Source organism: Hyaena hyaena, unplaced genomic scaffold (genome assembly GCF_003009895.1).
Source record: "Hyaena hyaena isolate Hyena2069 unplaced genomic scaffold, ASM300989v1 scaffold_352, whole genome shotgun sequence".
Lineage (NCBI taxonomy): Eukaryota > Metazoa > Chordata > Mammalia > Carnivora > Hyaenidae > Hyaena > Hyaena hyaena.
In genome coordinates, this window is record NW_024080984.1 from 1,443,723 (window position 1) to 1,466,417 (window position 22,695).

The 22,695-nt window shown below is 36.0% G+C and overlaps 2 protein-coding genes across 2 annotated transcripts in view; both read right to left on the reverse strand.

Moving 5' to 3' along the window:
* GLIPR1L2 (GLIPR1 like 2) overlaps positions 1-13,300 on the reverse strand; it is a 29,391-nt gene extending 16,091 nt beyond the window's left edge. Inside the window, exons 1-3 of the mRNA XM_039249931.1 lie at positions 13,062-13,300; positions 10,444-10,689; positions 7,797-7,900 (exon numbers count right to left, since the gene is read on the reverse strand). Of these exons, the coding sequence (XP_039105862.1) occupies positions 7,797-7,900; positions 10,444-10,689; positions 13,062-13,295 (584 nt within the window). The 5' untranslated portion in view covers positions 13,296-13,300. The remainder of the gene's footprint in view (positions 1-7,796; positions 7,901-10,443; positions 10,690-13,061) is intronic.
* A 9,097-nt stretch (positions 13,301-22,397) lies between these two features.
* The window catches only part of GLIPR1L1 (GLIPR1 like 1), a 30,007-nt gene continuing 29,709 nt past the window's right edge, over positions 22,398-22,695 (reverse strand). Inside the window, exons 5-6 of the mRNA XM_039249932.1 lie at positions 22,645-22,671; positions 22,398-22,556 (exon numbers count right to left, since the gene is read on the reverse strand). Coding sequence (XP_039105863.1) covers positions 22,465-22,556; positions 22,645-22,671 — 119 coding nt within the window. The 3' untranslated portion in view covers positions 22,398-22,464. The remainder of the gene's footprint in view (positions 22,557-22,644; positions 22,672-22,695) is intronic.

The following is a 22,695-nucleotide window of genomic DNA, read 5'->3' on the forward strand; positions in this document are numbered from 1 at the left end:
ACTGGAAGACAGAAATGAGAACATGGCTTTCTCCTTGGTAGCTTTGAGTTTTCTATCATGATTATGTATCAAGTATTAAATACATTTTATTAAAATGATCTAAAATTGCAGTCCATAGAAAGCAATGAGAGAGAGTCTGTATCATACAAAATACTAAGATCCAGCAAAAATTCTAATCAGAGGAAAATATGTAACTGTAAATATCTTCAATATTAATAGAATTAAAGATAAAAGAATGTGTATGCCTTAACAAAAACAGCAACATATAACAGCCTCTATTCCTGAAAAATACTTAAAAGATTGAATATCTCAAAGTAATAAAATAGAAAACAAACAGAATCAGAAAGTATGAATAAATCTGAAATCTTTTCTTGTGAAAGCTCAATGAAATAGATTAACTCTCATGAGCTCCACTGAGCAAGAAAGGAAGAAAAATACTCACTACTAAGATTTCTCTACACTTACTTTTCATATAATTCTCTCCTTCTGCTTTTTTCCATATAGAACTTGCTCTTCAATTTTCCCCCCTTCCTCTGTATATTCTAATATATTCTACCACTCTCTTTTTATTGGTGGCTTTCTTTAGCTTATAAAAATGCAACCAAAGTTATAAAAAACAACTTTCATTCAACTCTACACACTGACCTCATTTTCTTCTCTTTACTGCCAAACATCTAGATAAGAGTTGTGTTCTAAATTGGCATATTTTTCAAACTGAAAGTCATGAACCATTAATAGTTCCTAAAATCAAACTTAGTGCTTCACAGCCAATATTTTAAAACATGAAATCATTGTACTTAACTGTGAATAAAATATTATTTTATAACATGCTTTTATTTTATCATATATAGTAAAGATAGATATTGTTCCATAGATCTTTCACTTATGTAGTGTATTTCATAATTCTAAGATACACATATTTTCATATTTTAACATCTCTGCAATTGAGATCCATGTTAACATTGATAGTGTCTCAAAATCACAGCCAGGCCCTGAATATGATATAGCTGTCAGTGAATACTTGTGAACTTATCTTAGCTCTTCATATAGTCATCTCTTCAAATGGTAATATACATTGTTTGCACTTCATGTATTTAACCCTCTATTCAAAATGTCTGAAATGATTACAGTATGATATATCACTGAATCATAAATTATGAGGTGTGTAGAAAACCATAGAAAAAGAACCACCTCATCTATAATAAAAAGAGACTGATGAGAAAATAAGTATAAATGTTATTTTTTTTTAAATGCCAGGACAGTTCTAGTTTCTTTCTTACCTCACTAGATTCTCTTTAAACTCCATTGATAAATGCTTTGCCTGAAGTTGAAATACTGTAGTGATGTAAGGTTTAGTCCTTAAGTCTCTTCTGTTCTACTTTCCATACTTACTTTCTCACAAGGTGATCCCGTGCAAAACCGACTCATTTCTGCCCCGACTCAAAACATATCTCATGCAAAACCTGAAAATTCTGCAGTTCTTACTACTTAGAAACCTATCCTAGACCTTCATTTGACTAACTCTTTCTCATGATTCATTTACATTTCCCACATTTATTTGTCTACCTACTGTGTTTGAAACAGAACACTTGGTCTTCCCTCAAGGTCTACTCACCGGCAAGCCTTCCCTATCTGATTTAATGGCATCACCATTTATCCAGCTGCTTAGACTAAAGGCATAGATAGCATCCTTGATTATTCTATTCTGTTCACCCCTAAAGTTAAATCAATCAGCAGGTAGTATTAGCTCCATCTTCAAACTATATCCTGATCTGACCTTTCCTCATCATTTCCATGGGATGGTAGGCAGGATTCATTACATGGAAGTATAGGTGATGACAGAGGTAAAAGAAAGCTTTTCTCTGGGGCACTGGTTCATGTACTTCATCCTGTGGTTCTGCCCTTCTCTAGGACAACTGAATCTTTTACTAAAGCAGATGATGGAAGATCAAGAATGTGAAGGATCACGTAGGAAATTTTTAAAAGCTAAGTCTGAAAGTGGCCAGAGCTCAGTCATGCGGTCCCACCCAAACTCCTAGAGGCTGGGAAAATATATTCTAGCTATCTGTTTATGGAATAAAGAAAATGGCATGACCTCCCTGACTCTATTTCTTTAACTATTAAATAAAGAAAATGTTCCTCACAAAATACTTTTGGACACTATCATTTACCTCTTTTAGCATTAGGTTCAAGTCATTTTCCTCAAGCCCAGATGTCTTACCTTCCCTATTGACCTTTTTTTCCCATTTATTTATTTATTTTACAAATAGTTTATTGTCATCTTTTTTTCCCTTCTAAAACACATCATCTATCCACCAAAGCTGACTGCTTCTAAATCTATATTGAGGCTGATTGTTTCCATGATTTCATACCTGCTTCTACAACTCCTTTCTATTTAAAATATAAATACGTGCATGTATTTGGCTAATGTTGCTTTTTTTTTCTTTTACATATTTCCTTCCCAACAGAGAAGTGTTTTTAGGATAAACACTGTATAAGAAATATGGAATTCTTTTGCCTAGTCAGTGTTTGGTGCACTTACTAGAAATGCATGTTTAATTAAATAAAAGATCCTGCAGTCCCCTACAGATGCAACATGTCCAAAAATAAATGAATCCTTTTTGTCCACACTACATCTTTTCCTAGATTAGTTAATAAAATTACCTATCACTTAAGCTTAAATTCTCAGAGCCATCTTTGTACCCACTCTAATATCTAAGTTCAAGGCTAATCTAATTAATACTTAAAATTTTTTACTTTGTTTTATTGTATTTAGAAATATATGCATCTTATCTTTGAAACTGAAGATAATTACTAGAAAATGGTATATGTAAATATTGTTTCAGTTCATGTTTTCTGATACCTTATAAACTATCTTAATCTTTATATGAGTTTTTTTTTTTTTAAGTTTATTTATTCTGAGAGAGAGAGAGAGCACAAGTTGGGGAGGGGCACAGAGAGAGGAAGACACAGGATCCAAAGTAAGCTTCAGGCTCTGAGCTGTCAGCACAGAGTCCCATGAGGAGCTTGAACTCATGAGCCATGAGATCATGACCTGAGCTGAAGTTGGATGCTCAACCTACTAAGTCATCCAGGCTCCCCCAGAGTCAGAGGCTTAACTGGCTGAGCCACCCAGGCACCCCTATATGAGTATTTTTATAGATTAGAAACATTTTCTTTTCTTTGACTATTAATACATTCCAATTATTCTTCTCTGTTCTTTAGAAGCACCAATTTATAGATTTATCTGCCTTATACACACACATACATATGTATATATATTGATTTTTATTCTTCATCTTTGTGTTCTGAGGGAACATTTCAAGGTTGTCATTGATTTATTTTTCTCTATGGTCAAATCTGTTTTATTCTTCCATTCTGTATTAGTTTCTTGTCGCTACTTTAACAGATTAATATAAACTGAGTGTTTAAAACAACAGAAATGTATTCTCCTAGTCTGGAGGCCTGAAGTCCAAAATCAAGGTGTTGGCAGGACTGTGTTCCCTCCAAAGGCTCATGGGGAGATTTCCTTGATTCTTCCAACTTCTGGTGGTTCTAGAAGTTCCTTGGTTTATAGATATATCACTCCAACCTCTTCTTCATGATCCCTTTGCTGCTGCTTCTTCGTCTTCTGTGTATCTAGTGTTGAATCTCCCTTTTCCTCTTTCTTATGTGAATTATGTGATTGCATTTAGGGCCACTTGAATATTCTAGGATAAGCTCTTCCTTTCAATATTCTTATCTTGATCACATCTTTTGCCAGGTTAAGACAATACTCACTCTTGCCATATAAGTTAATATTGACAGTTCTGTGAATTAGGACCTAGACCTATCTTTTGTGGGACCATCATTAAGCCCACTATACATTTTAATTTCCAATTTGGCTCATATGTTCATTTTTACTCAGTATTTCATAATACTGTGATGGATTGATTTTTCTACCAACTATTCTTAAGAAAGATAGCTATGACTATCTATTTTGAGTACATATCAAATAAAGCTTGAACTGAGTTGACTAATATATGTTCTAACCTAGACCCTTCACAGGGCAGACTTACCAATATTTGTATCAAAAGAAGAATGATTGATAGAAATTTCAAGACAAAGAAGCCTATGGGACAGGTGTGTGGAAAGAAGAGTAATCCTACCATATAGCTTCATCTTATCACTAGAGTTATGGAATACTCCTGCATTCACAGCTGTTATTAAGGTCCCCAAATACCTTCATCTTGTCAAATGAAACTGTCATTGTTCCTTCCTCGTGCTTTTCATTTTTTCAGAGGCGTCTCATACAGTTAACCACTTTGGTCATATTGACTCACGTTCTTCGCTTGGCTTCAAAGTACCCTTACCAGCATGGTTTTGGCTTCCCTCTTATCTTGTTTGCCTGTCTTCATTCTACTTCACTATCTCCTTTGCCTAAAGCTGAAATACTGTAGTGCTCTAGGACTTTATCCTTAAATTAAGTTTCCATACTCACTCTCTCATAAGGTGATCTCATTCAAGACTGTACCTTATTTCTACCTCAGGGCCTTTATACCAGTAGTTTCCTCTACTTGAGTCCTATCCCAAGCTTTCACAGAACTTTTTACTTCTCATGATTCATTTCATTTCCCATGTTTATATGTCTACCTAATATGTCCAAATATAAACACATTTCTTGTTCTTGCCTATCTGAGTTAGTGGCATCTCTATTCACCCAGTTGTTCAGACTAAAAACATATGCATCATTTTAAATTATTGTATTCCATTTATCCCTAAAGGCAAATCCAGCAACTGGTATTATTAGCTCCACCTTCATAATATATCTAGAAACTGACATTTCCTCTCAATTTCCATGCTATGGTAGGCAAAATTCTAAGATGGACCACAACATCCTTTACCCTTGGTATACATGCCTTGCATAATTCCCGGGACAGTGAATACATGAACTTTATTTCCATTATTAATAATTTATGTTATATGGCACAGTTGACCTTAAAATAGGAAAATTATCCAGGTGCAGCTGACTCAATCATTTAGGCACTTTAAAAGCAGAGTGTTTCTTTGGCTGGTCACAGAAGACAAATCAGATATTAGAAGCATGGGAAGGTTTTGCTGACTTGAAGATGGTGGGAACTTTGTGTTAAGAAATGTGGGCAGCCTCTAGAAGCTGAGAGCATCCTATGGCTGAAAGCCAGGAAGTAAATGGGGTCCAAGTCCTATAACCACATTGAATTGAATCCTGCTAACATTTGGATGTGCTGGAAGTAGATTCTTCCCTAGAGTTTTAGAGATAAGAATTCAGCCAAGTTCTTGATTTTGGCTTTTAAGACCCTGTGCAGAGAATCCAGTGACACTGTGCATGAATTTATAGTCTATAGAACTGTTTGACTGAAAAAAATGGGTGCGGTTTTAAGTCACTACATTTGTGGTAATTTATTATGCAACAATAGAAAATCAATGTACATGCTAAAACCCTAACCCAAAATACCATAGTCTAGAGGCACCTGACTAGCTCAGTCAATAGAGCATGTAACTAAACCCCATACAGGGAGTACAGCTTACTTAAAAAGAAAAAAACAACAGTAGTCTATAGCCTGCAATATAGAAACTGATTGGGCTTATTTCTTCTTCTTCTTTTTAAATGTTTATTTATTTTTCAGAGAACGCACAATGGGGAAGGGCAGAGAGAGAGCCGGACAGAACACCTGAAGTAGGCTCCAACTGATAGCAGAAAGCCTGATGCAGGGCTCCAACTCACAAACTGTGAGATCATGACCTGAGCTGAAGTCAGACACTTGACTGACTGAATCACCCAGGGGCCTGCTTTCCTCTTTGACACATATTTCCCTATAGTCAATGCTTAACACAACAGCAAGGGTAGTTTTTTTTTTTTGTTTTTTTTTTTTGTTTTTTTAATGTTTTCTATTTATTTCTGAGAGAGAGACAGCGTGAGCAGGGGAGGGTCAGAGAGAGAGGGAGACACAGAATCTGAAACAGGCTCCAGGCTCTGAGCTAGCTGTCAGCACAGAGCCCAACGGGGGGCTCAAACTCATGAACTGTGAGATCATGACCTGCGTCAAAGTCGAATGCTTAACCGACTGAGCCATCCAGGTGCCCCTTTAGTGTTCTTTTCAAAACATAGTTAAGATAATGTCACTCACTTGCTTAAGACTTTCCAATGGCTTAGCCAGTAGAATAAATTCCAAAATCTTTAACATGGCTTATTGTATACTATTTGGTATTGCTGCCACCTTTCTACCTTAACTCCTACTTCTAACCAGTTACTCATTTCTCAAACATGTGAAACTCATTCCAAGCTCGAAGGTTTTATACATGCTCTTACTTCTATCTGAAAGATTCTTTAGTCATCTTTAGACCAAATGCTACTTTCTTTTGAAAGTACCCTATATGTTTTCCATTCTGGTTATTCCGTAGCTGCTTACCTTGCTTTATGTTTTATGGTATATTTTATTATCTAATTAAAAATTATTTATTTATGTGTCTACTTATTTATTGTTTATTTTCCTTCCAAGGCTAAAAACTAAATATGGTCAGCCTTTTTTGGTCTTGTTGGTAAATAGACCAGAGCCTTGTACAGAGTTGCTGAGTGCATAAATGACAACTAGTGCCTCAGAGGAATCTCTTCCCTCCCTCACATCAGTACCCAATTCTCTGAACTTTCAATACCAATCACTAGTTAACTTTTAGAAGTTTCTCCGTGTAATAGACATCATCCAAACGCTTTCAGTCCATAGGAATGAAAGGAAGCCTAAAAAGTTTTGTAATGATTCTATATCCTGAACTTCTTTTGCATGACTGTGTTCAATGTCAGCAAAACTTCTGTCAGTGGAAAGAATTTAAAAAGGATTTTCTGAATCTAATTTGATTTACATCATAGTTCTGTTATTTTCTCTATCCAGAGGAATACAATCAGTAACCAGTAATCAATGTTCTTTTTTTTTTTTTTTGCGTTTAGTCCCAGAGCATTTTATTTGGCAGAAATTCTTTCTCAATCCTAGCATGTTGTTAATTTTTACTGTTTTCTTGACTTACTGATTAGGATATTTTCTCACTTAGTTGAATATTTTAATAAAATATTACTTAGCGTCATCTTGACTTATAAGAAAACTTCAGACTTTCCAACAAAGCTCTCCAGAGATGAAGACTATTTTTGAAGGTAGTTATTTCCTGTCTGAGGAAGGTATTCAAGTGTAGGGTAAATAATCACATGGTAAGTCAGTGGAAAGAATTCAAGTTTCATATGGATAGATTTACTAGAAGACTTTTAATACTCTTGCATCATTGAGATATTATGATTTTTTATGTGAATAAGACTAGTCTCAAATATAATACAATTGCAAAGGATGGTCAATTAAAAGTGTCTTTCAGTTACAAAACTGATGCACTCCTGAAATAATTCTTACAATATACATATCAACACATCTAGACTTATTTCCTTTGACTTTAATTACAAATATGGGAATAAACTATTACAAATATGGGGATAAAATATGGGAAAAACTAATTTGAATCCTATGCTAATTAGACTAGATATTGTGAAATAACACTAAAGTTAACATTTTTTAGTAAGTAATACTTGGCTAATTTATACATTAAATCAAAATGCCCCAAATATTACTTATTTCATTATAGAACTGAAAATATTTCAATATAAAATCTTCAATATCTATATTTAATTCTTTTACAGTTTACAAAGACATTTAGAAGAATATATTAAAAGTTAGGAAAACCTAACCTTTAAAAATTACCAATTTATTTTAATATTCTTTTTAAAATTTAAAGTAACTTACCCTGGTGCATAGTTGCAAATGAAAACTGCTGCATGTCTAATATTTCCAACTCTTGCACATGGAGTAACAGCACAACCAATTTTGTAAGATGTGTTCCAAACAAGCTAAAGTAAATATTTCAAAGAAAATAAAATTTGATCCTAAACATTTATTCTGCTATATTATAAACAATAATATATTCAATTTACAAAGAATCTTAACCAAGCTTTTTAAGGAATATAAACTATTCTTCATTTGGATGCAGGTAGAGAATTTTTAAAAATTTAAATCCAAGTTAGTTAGCATATAGTGTAGTAATGATTTCAGGAATAGAATTTAGTGATTTGTCACTTACATATAACACCCAGCGCTCATCTCAACAAGTGCCTTCCTTAATGCCCTTTACCCATTTAAGTCCATCCCCTACCCATCATCACACCAGCAACCTTCAGTTTGTTCTCTGTATTTGAGTCTCTCTCTTTTTTTTAAATGTTTTATTTATTTCTGAGAGAGAGACAGCGTGAGCAGGGGAGGGTCAGAGAGAGAGGGAGACACAGAATCTGAAACAGGCTCCAGGCTCTGAGCTAGCTGTCAGCACAGAGCCTGACTCAGGGCTCGAACCCGCGAACCATGAGATCATGACCAGAGCCTAAGTCAGACGCTTAACCAACTGAGCCACCCAGGGATCCCTGTATTTGAGTCTCTTATGGTTAGCCTCCTTCTCTGTTTTTATCTTATTTTGCTTCCCTTCCCCTATGTTCATCTGTTTTGTTTCTTAAATTCCACATGAGTGAAATCATATATTTGTCTTTCAATTACTTATTTTGCTTAGCATAATACACTCTAGTTACATCCATGTTGTTGCAAATGGCAAAATTTCATTATTTTTGATCACTGATTAATATTCTTCTTTATCCATTCATTGGTCAATGGACATTTGGGCTTTTTCCATACTTTGGCTATTGTTGATAGTACAAATGCAGGTAGAGAATTATCATAGATTTTGGGAAGCATTCCCCAAACTGTATTTAGAGAAACCTTTAATAGGTTCCGCCACTGTATTTTTAGGATAAAGAGTCTGAGAAACACTGATCCAGAATGGTTTAGAGTCAAAGGAAGGCACACATGCTGAATCAATTTTCAAACTCCTGTTGAATCTGAGAGTTCTAGGTTATGGCAGATAAGAAGGGGGAAACGGAGGAGAAAAAGTTTTGGAAGGCTGGAAATTGTGCATAGAAAGGAAAAAACAAACATCAAGATTATAGAAGGGAAGGAAAGGCTATACAAGAGTAGAGAGTTACTGAATGCAGTCAGCATTTCTCTATTCTTTTGTTGAGGAAATGCCATTATAAAATAAAACAGAGTCTGGGTCTGCAATTTTAAAAAAATGAATAAAAGAGCTGGTTTCTATAAAAGGAAAAAAGTCTTGAATTGGAGTGACAATATGAGTACGATTGAAGATATTCCATAAATTCTCTGTATGGCTAATACTTTCACATAATAGGAAAGTACTTGTTTGGTCTTGTTAACCTCTGTGATAGAAACAGTTTCTGGTTTCTTTTTCTCTTTATCCCAAGTTTTAGTGGTTTTAAAAGTGTGATTCTTAAATAGAGTGATATGTTAAAAGAATAGAGAATACAATGCCTACAACAGTTGAAATGGAGTTAAGCAGGTAAAATACAAGAAACAAAAATGTCTATAATACCAGAATTAAAGAGTAAAAAATAACAGAGGAGTAGATCATGGAGCAGATGTGGTTAATTTACTGGGATTATTAAAATCATATTAAGGAGTCTGGCTTTGATATGAGTAAGACAATGGAGAACCACTATCACTTTCTAGAAGAAGAAAGAACTGGACAAACATCTTTTAAAACATGATTCATTTGATGGAACATAAAGACATGAGTTCAACATGTCTTAAAATTATAAAATTTTAAGTTCTGAATAAAACATGACATGAGAGCTTACTGACTGAAAAATAAACATCTCTTAAATCAGCTTCAAAGTTCATCTAATAATTTCTTGATACTTGGTACAAATATTTATGGGAGACCAAAATAATGTTATGTTGTTGTCATGTTGAGACATCTTATTCATGACATGTGGATAAGACAAGGTCTCTGTACTTAGTGCAGTATCTTATATAAAAGATGATTATAACTAATGTGATATGTGAAATAATAAATGTAGAGGAAATAACAGGTAGTTCAGTATTCTTGGAGCATAGAGTGTAAACATGGACTGTTAGATAGGAGACAGGAAAATAGTACTATTAATTTGCACTTCACATGCTTCAATCAATCAGCTATACACAGTATGTATACTGATCTGTGCAAAATAATCCAGTCTTTTACTTATGTTTGTAGACAACAATTTAAAAATAATTTTTATTTGCTGTTTCCTCCTTTTCCAGTATGTGGTACTTTTAGAAAAGTACCTTTCATTTTTGGGTATGGAGATGAGATTTACATATTTAAAGAAATGTTTTAACTGCATGGTTCATGTAATAGATGGAATTACAAACATTTCAAAGATCTAGGACTAATTAGAATTTTGATTCTATTAGAAGTAACTTACCATTTGGGTTTATTTATAATATTAAACATAATAAAAACTTAGTAATAAAGCAATTAAGGAATCTATTGAATTAATATAAAATTAGATACCTGTTTATAATGAGAACAGTCACTAGAGCAACTGTCATTTTCAATATGGTACCTTTTGTTCTCTTTATACCAACTTCTGATAGCAATACTTGCAGTAAATTCATTTTCAAGACCAATCCATATATTTTCACCAATACCATTAAATTTAGGATGGGCCATGCTTTGTTCTTTTAAATGAGGATTATGCTCACGTGAACACTTTTTCCCCCATGCTCTAGCAGTCCGTGACAAAGCTACATCCCAAGTCTGAAAAAAAATGCAAAGAGCAAAGAAAACAAAATAATAATGAGGGTTTTGGTTGTTGTTATTGTTCTCTAAATTATTTTCCTGGAGTTCTCATATCAGATTTAAGGAAAACAGTACTTGTGCTTATGGGTCTGGTTTTAGAAATTTTTATGGGGGAAAACGCTTTTGAGTTAATCATAAATGAAATAACTATTTCCTGAGGGAAAGGACTATTCATATATTTGTAATTAAAAAATCAGATTGTTAGATGATGCAAATGGTTGTAATACTCTTACATGTAGTCTATTCAGAATATATACTTTTAACCTCATTCCTTTTATACATAGTAATACAATCATTTAAAATATTCATCTAAGAACTATTTGTTGAATACTGAGTATATGTAAACTATTGTAATGTGAGAAATAAATATGAAGTCTGGCATAAATTTTCTCTTCTATATTTTATATATAAGATTTTAACACATAGTAGTACTTGGTAAATACTATAAAAGAGGCAAATGTAAAGTTTTATGGATAATCCCAGAAATGTAAGAAAATATCATAAGATAGTGTCTCTCAGCTAGCCCTGGAAATATCCAGAAATATGTAATTTTATCATTATTTAGAGACTCATTAAATTCAGTGTTTACTTATAGACAAGAACAAAAGCAACACCCATAGATAAACCAGTAAAATAGTTGTAAAATCAAAATGCTTTGTACACGTTATGGTATATCTGAAAATAAACATTTCTGAAAACCAATACTAAGATTTCCTTAGAGTTTTCTTAGTTAATTAGATCATACATAAGTACAGGAAATATAGAAAATAAATCATGCCTTCAGAATACTCCCCCCGTAACTTTCCTCCCCAAAGGTAATAGTCGTTTAAAAAAATTGCTTAGGTACACATTTCTCTATGTCTATATACATACACATACAAACATATTCAAATATAAGATACAAGTGTGGATGTTTCAGGTAGGTATTGTGTGATTTTTTTCCTTTGCACTATTTTAATCATACTATACACAAAATAGGTGCCCTACAACTTTGCAGTTTTCTCTGATTTTTCCATTTTAGCACAACTTGATCCACCTGTCTTATAAACTCTACATTATATTCCATAGTATGGGTAGCAGATAATAAATGTTACCATTCCACTATTAACGGTACCTTTAGGTAGTTATCTACCTGCAAACAATGCTCCAAGGACTATCCTCCTACTGTCTTATTTTGCATTTTGTTTACACATCACAAGCTTACTATATACCAGTCACTGGTCTAAGTGTTTTTATGCATTATTTCACTTAATTTTTACAATAATTCCACGAGTGATGTATTATTATAGCTGTTTCTAATTCACAAAAAAAGTAAATTAAAAAAATTAAGTAGTTTACTTAATAGCTGCTTATTGCCAGTAAACTGTGGAGCCTGGATTTAAATCCAGGAAGTCTAACTCTCAGCTAGAAGTTTATAAGTATTTAGGTTCATCGCTTCCCATGACCGTGTGTAAGTAAGTTATTATGCACTGCTGGTATTTGCTTAATTTGGTGCAGTCCTTTAGAATAGCAATTGCTATATGTCATATAAATAAAAATATCATATCCTTAATTTATCTATCCTTTTTCTTGAATTTGTCTAAGGAATTAATCCAGAAGGAAGAACAGACTTCTATCTAGGGAGACAGTCCTTGCAATATCATTTGTATGTAAGTTGGAAGCTCCTAATTGCCTAGGAAGAGAATATTTATCCAATAAATTTTGCAGCCATTTCTGATGACAATCATCCAGACTGAAGGAGAAACAGTTGATGAGATGTAAAATAGACATAGGAGGGGGAAAATGAGGAAAAAAGCAAGAATAACATTGTAAGGGAATGCAAAATCGGGGCCAGGACAAGGACGAGGTGATTGAGACAGTCCCTCAGGTGAGTGCCTCTACAGTCCCAGCTCTGGAAAATCTTGGTCATAACTGTGTGTCACACAGTGGTTTTATTTCTTGAGTGTTTTATTTCTTAAGCGTATTTTAAATGTTTTTATTTTATTTTATTTTTTATTTCTAGGGGAGAGAGAGAGAGACAGAGTGAGCAGGGGAGGGTCAGAGAGAGAGGGAGTCACAGACTGAAACAGGCTCCAGGCTCTGAGCTGGCAGTCAGCAGAGCCCGACGCGGGGCTCGAACCCACGACCCGCGAGATCATGACCTAAGCGAAAGTCGGACGCTTAACCGACTCAGCCACCCAGGCGCCCCAAGCGCATTTTAAAGCCACACCAGAGTGCAGTTGCCCGCCATCCGTAAGCCTCGTGAAGCCGTGGCCAGGGCTTCCGAGGCCGAGGGGTGGCGTCGTGACAAGGGGGTTGTCGGAGGTTCGGCAACCGCCTTAGAGCCTCACCATGAAGCGCAAGTCAGACCCTCGGGGGATGACGTTGCCCCGGAGCTCATTGTGGAGGTTCACGTACTCATTGATAAAATATACTTCCTCTTCGTGAGGCAAAAGTTTCGCGTTCACACCGGAATCCAGTAGTAGTAGCCAGAGTTCACACAGCCACAGCTTCAAAAGGACCCCTCGCACCCAGGGAAGCGATCGGGCGGACGGCTCGGGCGCTAATGTCCTTGGGGCCTCCATCGCCCAGCGGCTGCAGACAGGCCAGTGCGCACGCGCCCGCCTGCCCGCGTGACCCGCCGCTCTGCGTGGGCGCGCGGGTGAGCGGGCCCCCGTCTCCCCGGAGGGCGCCTAGGGAGCCGCGGGAACCGGAGACGTGCAGGGTGGAGAGACTCGTCAGAGCTGTCTGCGGAACCATCCGAAGAGCCTTGGGTTAAATGGATGCAGGCTTTTCACTAAACCGATGTAGCTGAATATTATCCAGAATTGATTTCTTTTTTTTTTTTAATGTTTTTTTTTTTCTTTATTTCTAGGAGAGAGAGAGACAGCGTGAGCAGGGGAGGGTCAGAGAGGGAGTCACAGACTGAAACAGGCTCCAGGCTCCGAGCTGGCAGTCAGCACAGAGCCCAACGCGGGGCTCGAACCCACGACCCGCGAGATCATGACCTAAGCGAAAGTCGGACGCTTAACCGACTAAGCCACCCAGGCGCCCCTATCCAGAATTGATTTCTGACACCAAACGATGCGTCATCGTTTATTAATGAGCCGTCTGCCTACCGATTGCCAATTGCTGAGTAATGAACATGTCGGAGGGACCTTCTAATTAGGCAAGGGGAAATGAGTTTTCTTCTGTGTTGCAGATAAAATGGCAGTTAATCTTTTTTGTTCCATTCTTGTCTGTTGAGTTAGAAGCATAGTTCAGGACGGCCCTTTATTTTCCTCTTGGACAAAAGTATTTCCTCTTTAAGGTGAGGTGGACCTCCTCATTGAGATTTTCTCTCAGTTTTTTTTTTTCTTTTTAAAAATTTATTTGAGAGAGAGAGAGAGAGAGCCCCAAGCAGGCCCTGTTTAGTCAGCAGGGAGCCCGATGTGGGACTCGAACTCACAAACGGACCTCAGGACCTGAGCAGAACTGGAGAGTCAGGCGCCTAACCCACGAGCCACCCAAGTGCCCCGTCTCTCAGTGTTTTAATAATCTTTTGGAGGAACCACAGAATATATGGAAAAGTGAAAGCTCAGCTTTTAGGGCATAGACTTGGAATCATCAAACTCTCATGAAGTTAAAGTACATTTCTTCTCGCCCGTGCAGTATAGACAGACTGGAATATCAGTATTCATCATCTCTGGCAAATTGTCTTGTTCACAGTACGTAAGAACTCATTTTTTGTTTTCTTTTCTTTCCTTCAGACAGAATCGTTGGTGTCTTAGCAGATTTTGGCTTGGTTCCTTCACCTCCAAACATTTTGCTCAAGAAAACCTGTTTTGGGGGCGCCAGGGTGGCTCAGTCGGTTAAGCGTCCGACTTCGGCTCAGGTTATGAGCTCACGGTTAGTGGGTTCGAGCCCCGCATCAGGCTCTGTGCTGGCACCTAGCTCATGAGCGTGGAGCCTGCTTCAGATTCTGTGTCTCCCTCTCTGACCCTCCCCTGCTCACGCTGTCTCTCCCTCTCTCTCAGAAATAAATAAAACATTTAAAAAAAAAAAAAAAAAAGAAAAACTGCTTTGAAGAATGTAAGTTCTAGGCACAAAAATAAAAGCATGTGTTTGTTTTTGGGGTACACATTTGCATGTAACATATTGTGCTCAATAGCGTTAAAGGGATATTTGAAATCACCGATAGCGGAATAGAATTTTGCCACAAAGGAGGCAGTGGACTCCTTGCTCAAAAATATCTACAAACAAATGTGCTTTAAAAAATTACGGTGTACCTAATTAAAAGCGGTAGACCTCACAAGATGGTTTCATTCATGCCATTATGCTTTCAATAAATATTTAGGCAGGCAATGTGTTAAATAGTTGAGAAAGACCCAGACTCTGCTTCCAAAGAGCCTGCAGATTAAGAGAACTAGCAAATTGGTACCTCTTAGATCATGTGATAAAAACAAAACCAAAATGCTATTGCAGCATGTTTGGGACAACTAACAACCCTTTTGAGGACCATGGAATCCTTTTTAGAGAATGTGACATCAAGAAGGTGAAGCATACAGGTGACAGAGCATATTCTAAACAAAGGCAAAAAGCATGTAAATATGCCAAGAGGTCTGAAAAGGCTAAAAGTGTTTCAGGAAAACCAGAGCCTACTTTAGGGGTAAAGGTGGACTGGTAAAAGATGGATTCCTTTATTATGTTGGTACTGTTTATGAAAATTGCTATATTAAAGCACAAGATACATAGTATAATGCAATCTTAGATTAGGAAGAAATTTTAGACACTTTTACTAGTCCCATGTATTGGACATATGCTTTGACACGTGATTAATAGGTGATCATTATACTTACGGTTAAATAACTGCATTAACAAGGAAATCACTCTCTCTTAGGCAATCCATTCTATTGCAGACACCACACTCAGTAATGAGTATTTCTTTAGGACCTCCTATGTGTCTGAGTCCATGATAGGTGTTTGAGCTACAAATGTTGAACAAGCCAAATACGTAGTCTATCCACATGAAGCTTTCGGTAAAGTGATACGGACGAGTCATCAAATAATTATAATGCAGAGTAGTAAACGCTCTTTTTACTTTATTTAAAAAATCCTTACTCTGTGTCAGGCAGTATTTTATTTTATTCATTATTTTATTTTATTATTTTTAAATATTTTTATTTATTTCTGAGGGAGAGAGAGACGGCATGAACAGGGGAGGGTAAGAGAGAGAGGGAGACACAATCTGAAACAGGCTCCAGGCTCTGAGCTAGCTGTCAGCACAGAGACCGATGCAGGGCTTGAACCCACGAATTGCTACATCATGACGTGAGCCAAAGCTGGATGCTTAACTGACTGAGTCACCCAGGCATCCCGGCAGTATTTTATTTTATTTTTTATTTTTTTATTGTGGTAAAATATACATTAACATAAACGTTACCATTTTAACCATTTTTAGTGTAAAATTCAGTGGCAGTTACATTCACAGTGTTGTATAATTGTCACCATTGTTTTCAGAAATATTTAGTGCTATTTTAAAGGTTTGGAAGATATCAACTCATTTAAATCATAAAAGTCTTAAGAAACAGATACTATTATTTTCTCTGTTTTACAGATGGAAAAACTCAGAAAAAGAGGTCAAGTGATTTGTCTAAAGTTACCCAGCCAGTAAGTGGTAGAGCTAGTTTTAGTAAGAGAAAGTTTGGGTTGTGTGGAAAGAAGTTGGGTTTGCTGAGGATGTTCTGCAAATACTCAGTCTTTCAGATATGTGAATGAGTTGGTCCACATCATGTATTTTATACAAGGAGTATTTTCAATGCATTACATTCTAAAATACATTTTTTCAGAAATTTTAAGGAGACATGTAATACTTGAGGATTATTTACTCATTGTTTAACATTTTATGTATTAAAATCACAGACTGTGATACAGTACATCAGTATTGTAGGGGCCAAGGGCAGGCTGCCCCAAGATGGGCCACTTGGTGTGAAGACTATTTTGAATTAAAAAGCAATCAAAACCCAGTAGATTCAGGAAAAGCTCTTTACACATCCCTCCCCCTCCCCCACCCCTCACCCCAGCAACTCCCTAAAAAGAATTTAGATAGAGGACCTTCTCTAGGAAGAGAGTTATCACCATAGATTACTACATTATACTGTGAACTAGGTATTGTTGACAGGGAGGAACCTTGCAAAGCCTGTTTGATCAAAGTCCTCTATGTCCCATTGTTTCTGAAACATTTATCAAACATTTCCTCTTTTCCCTTTTCAGTGAATTACATTCCTTCTCTTTGAGATCCGAGATCTCTATCTCTTCTTAGTTTAGAATGACATGCATATCTCATTTTGCCTGACTGTCTTTGGAATTCCCATGCCTGTTTGGATTCCCCATACATACATAAGTTTGATTTTCACCTGTTAATCTGTCTCATGTCATTTTGATTCTTAGTCTGGCTAGAACGACCATGAATAGGAAAGGAAATTCTTCTTCCCCAACAACGACAAAAGATATGTTAGTTTTCTCCTAAGTTTTTATAGTTTGTGACTTTTTGTTTGACATTTTGGCCTATTTAGCCCTCAAAGAAATTTTAACGGTCTTAATTTTGAAAGTAGTGATATAATTTAACACATTACACTTCTTGAGGGCAATGGAATTGGTAGAGGATATTGACAGAATCATCTATTTCTTTATAAGCAATGTGAAAAACAAATTATCACTAAGTTATCTTACTAAAGTGCTGCTGCAGATGTTCTTTTTGAACACCTATTTACTTTTCCGTTGTGTCTAACAGAGATATTGCCTTTACTTGAAAAATATGAGCAATTTTAGGGTATAGATTTTATGCTTATCTCAGATGGCTTTGGACTTAAGTTTTCAGTTTCTGTATGTACACTGCTTGAAATTTTAGAGAAATAATACTCTCATTATGTACTTGGATTTTGATAAAAACCAGCAAGTTTCAACATAGATTTTTATGTACACCTAAGGAGAATGATCATGCAGTAAGTCTACAGTTACTGATGTGTGTAATTTTGTTGTCTGTAGAGATGTTATTGGAGAGACGTACCACTTTTACTCTTGCTCTTTCACTTTTCTGTCACTCTTCACTTAATTGATCTATTCTATAACCCAGCAATTAAAATTATGATAATGGTGTGTGACAAGTGTTATAAGAAACCAAAATGATGGTACAAATAAAATTCAAACTCAGAAGTGGAAAGATGGACTTTATAGTTCATTAAAATCTAAATAGGGGACAGCTGAGAAAGGTATTTGCTAGATAAATGTCAAAGGATTAAAATCACTGATGTGCTGTTAAGGCATATTTAAGAATCACTAAAATTCCTAAGAAAATGAACAACACCATTAGAAAAATAGATGAAGGAGATGAGCAGGCACTTAAAAAAAAAAAAAAAAAGCCAGGAACTGTAGTGGAAATATTCATGCAGCATCTATTATTTTCACATATAGGTAAGATGTACTGTACAAAACCAGATTCCAAGTAAAGTTTGGGTCTTAGGAACCAAAATACAGTTTGTCTCTATCTAGCCATAAAATTGAATATAAACCTGGTAATATTTATATAAAATTTGACTCCTAAATTTATGTTACTTCTGTATTCTTGAAGTCAGTCTTTATTTAGAGAGGTTATATGTATGCAATAACTCCTAGGAATCCTTGACCAAAAGACAGCATTCTTCATGGTATCTTAATAGCTTTCAAAAAGTATATTTGAAGTCTGAATGCAGCTTATAAAAATATGTTTAAATCTAGTAGTGGTTCAAAAAATGAAACTTGGGGCAGCTGAGTAGCTCAGTCCGTTAAGTGTCTGACTCTTGGTTTCAACTCAGGCCATGGTTTTAAGGTTCGTAGGATGGAGCCCCACATAGGGGTTCATGCTGATGAGCCTGCTTGTGATTCTCTCTCTCCCTCTCTACCCTTCCCCCTCTCATGCTCTTTCTCACTCTCTTAAAATAAGTAAATTAAAAAAAAGAAAAGAAAATAGCATCTACCTCACAGGTTATTGAGAGGATTATATAATTATTATATGTTAAACACTTACTGCTTGGCACATGGTATACATTACTTAGTGTTAGGTATTACTATTATTAATATTAATAAATACTATCTCATTTTTACTTATATTGACAAGGACTAAAATATATTTTTAACAGTATGGTGTCAGACACATTATGCATTTTTAATACATATTTACTGAATTAATTTTATAAGGAACAAATCTAGTGTGTACAACTCCACTTGAGTTCCCAGTGGTTTTTGGACAGGGGACTTGGTCAAAGTGGTACATGCCTTTCCTAAGGACAAATGGAAATTCTACAGGGAGTGATGATTATGGGGTTTGTTTATTTCTTTTGTTGCAATACATGTACCTGGGTAGATTTAATTACAGAGTACATTACCTGGTTTTAACTAAGCCACCCATTACAAAATGGTCATATGTTTTGCTGAAAGGAAATTGCAGACTAATTATAGTTGTAAAGGCACAAGTTCAAGCAAACAGTATCAGTTGTTTGATCCTTATGATCTTCCTGGAGTAATCATCTCTTTAGCATTAATTTTTAATTTTTTATTATGTCATCCTTTTCAGGTTCAATTATTGTGTATTTTAAGATGTAGATTGCTGTATTACAAAAATACATATAATGCATGTAATTAAATGATACATATATACTTTTTTTTAAAGTAGGCTCCATGCCCAGTGTGGGGCTTGAACTCATGCCCCTGAGATCAAGAGTTGGATGCTCCACCAACTGAGTCACCCAGGTGCCCCAATACATTTTTACTTTGATTCAATTTTAGGGTCATCAACTTCCTGGTTTGTTCGGGAATGCCCTGGGCTTACTGTGTTTTTCTGTGTCCTAGAGAAATTCTCAGACTTAGCAAACCAGGACTGTCGGCCACTCCCATTCTACTATATATACAGTAGAGAGGTTATATATAGTAGAGAGGTTTTATATATATATAGTACTATATATATGTGTGTGTGTGTGTGTGTGTATCTATCTGTCTATCATCTATCTATCTATCTATCTATCTATCTATCTTTACTGAGAAGAATGCATAACCAGAAAACTATAGAGACTGCTGTTTAAATCATTTGTTCATGATTGTTTCCAAAGGGTAAGAATGGGATAAACCTGGCTCAGCTAAGACTGGTGAGTGTGATCACTTTACCTCTAAGTGATTAGCCAAATGTGTGGAAACTTCAAACATAGTCTAGTAGAACAAGAGGATCCCCTCCAAAAAATACACTGTTTAAATGCTAAGTGAAGTGCCCTCAGTTATTTGAAAAGGCTAAACCTGGAGGAGTTTGTCTAGTAATTGCAAACTGAGTGAAATAGGAGGGTTATTTAAGGTTGCAAAAGATCCTGCTCAGAGTAAAAGAATTGCTAGTGATGTCAAGTCTCCCAAGATACCTTATGCAGAGTCTGTGGTTGTGATCATAAGGAATAGAAAAGACAGTTCCTTGACTGAGAATTTTTCTGCTTGCTAATGAGGGGAGACCCCACTAAGTAAGGCAGTGTGTACTCCCATCTACCCAGTCCCTGTTCACAGCCTCAGTGTAGATAGAGAGCTCTGCAAATACAGACCCCCTCTTCTGAGAAACACCACTACTTGCAAGTTCCTATAGCTGTGCCAACTTAATGTTCTGACAAATATGTCTTCAAAATCAGTGAATATAACTCTATAAAAATTCATTTTTTAATGTGGTCTGTAGAATTTAAGTTAATCTGATTTAAGGAAATACGCTTTTGGATGAATAATGTGTCTGAAGAGGTAAAGAGGTGGTTATATTACAAATCAGAGGATAGTTTTATTTATTCATGAGAAAGTTCAATTTAAAAAAATCCATGAAGGGGGTGCCTAGGTGGCTCAGTTGGTTAAGCACCTGACTCTTTTAAAAAAATTTTTTTTAATGTCTTTTATTTATTTCTGAGAGAGAGACACACACACACAGCATGAACAGGGGAGGGTCAGAGAGAGTGGGAGACACAGAATCTGAAACAGGCTCCAGGCTCTGAGGTGGCTGTCAGCACAGAGCCTGACATGGGGCTTAAACCCACAAGCAGTGAGATCATGACCTGAGCTGAAGTCCAACGCTTAACCGACTGAGCCACCCAGGCTCCCCAGCACCCGAATCTTGATAATAGCTTAGGGGCTACGTGCAGCCTGAGGTTGCTCTTAATGGAGGCCTTAATCTCAAAATGACGTTACTTAAGCTCTTCACCTTAACTCTAAATTAGGCTCTTTGTCTCAGGGCCAGGCTCAGTTGTAACTCTTGTGTTCCTAACCCCCTTTATTATCTAAGTCTTGGATCTGCAAGGTCCATAGGAAGAGCCTTTTGACAATCATCCACAGTGCTTTCATCTAAAATCTCTTTTGAAGGCTTTTCCTTATGAGGAATCTGTGTGGGGAATATCAGTCTGCACTGGAATATTGTGAGGCCTGGTCAAAACCAGCAGGCTCATTTCCAACATGAGCCAGTAGTAGCAGAAGGAGATACCAGTTTTGCTTCTCATGGCAGGAGATGTGCAAGCGCTGCCATTTCCTCGCTGTGACTGTCATCCAGCGAGGCTGGTGCGGCTCTCAGCAGAGAACCCTGACCAATACAAACAGATTTGAAATATAAGATCATTTGGCTTTTTTTTTTTTTTTTTAAAGAATAGCAACAATTGTCCAGCTATGTGGAGATTCCTAGGTATTTGGCAATGTAAACAAAACAACTATTAGTCATGTTAAAAATACATTTAAAAATAGTTTTTGATATCTATAGCAGAAGGAAGTTGGTGGTTGCTTTAGCTGAGAAGAAAAAGATCTAGGTAGTTTAGTCCACAGGAGTGAACAATTAAACATAACTGATTTTTAAAGCCAAATTGAATTGAATTTTTTTTTTGTCTTCAGACAAAAGAAATGCCGGAATTAACTAATTCTTTGGTTTGTAGAGTGTTATTAACTATATACTAGAGTTGTATAGATTTTAAAAGGTATACTGTCTATATCCTGTTATTTTATACAAGATGCATTTTAAAATAAAATCTCCAAGGGCTTAAAATTTAGTTGACTTCCCTTTTAATCTGTTCTCATCCATTTCCCTATTGATTATGACCATAATATGACATTATATACTATCTGATATTTTCCTTAATAACATTTTGTTTCTGAATAATGTTGCTGGTGTTCTTAGGGGAAACTAAAGGCATATGAGGGAAAATATCTAATATCTGAAAAGTTCTTTAAGTCTACCGTAACTAAAATGACATTCTAGAAAATTAGAGAATGGGACTCTTTTGATCCAATGTAAAATTATAACTTTTGGGACACCTGGGTGGCTCAGTCGGTTGAGCATCCGATTTCAGCTCAGGTCATGATCTCATGGTTCATGGGCTCGAGCCCCGCGTCAGGCTCTGTGCTGACAGCTAGCTCAGAGCCTGGAGCCTGATTCAGATTCTGTGTCTCCCTCTCTCTCTGACCCTCCCCTGCTCACGCTGTCTCTCTCTTCCTCAAAAGTAAGTAAAACATTAAAAAAAAACTTTAAAAAATAAATAAAATTGTAACTTTTAAAAACGCCTTTTTTTTTATTGTTACCCTTCTTCTATACCACAATATGTCTTATGTTAAAATCAGACATTCAACTCAGATAACAGACCAGAGTGTAGAAATTTTAAGAATTAAACCAATGCGAGTTACATTCAGCCATAAACTATTTGTTTATTGTCATGTCTGAGAATGTTTCTTGTATATAAATGATAATTAAAATAGTTTCAGAAGAACAGAAACTAGGCACAGTGAGCTACATGATATCGGCTGAGGTGCCTTCCCTTGTGGGCTCCAATTTGGATATTCTGTCAAGAAAACACAGCAGTTAAAAGCTTTATTTCGTTTCAAGGGGGAGAAGTAATTGAATCAGTATTGAAATAGTTTGATACGTACTTTCAGGCTTATCAAGTTCTTTATTACCTAAGATAGAAAAAAAATTATAGA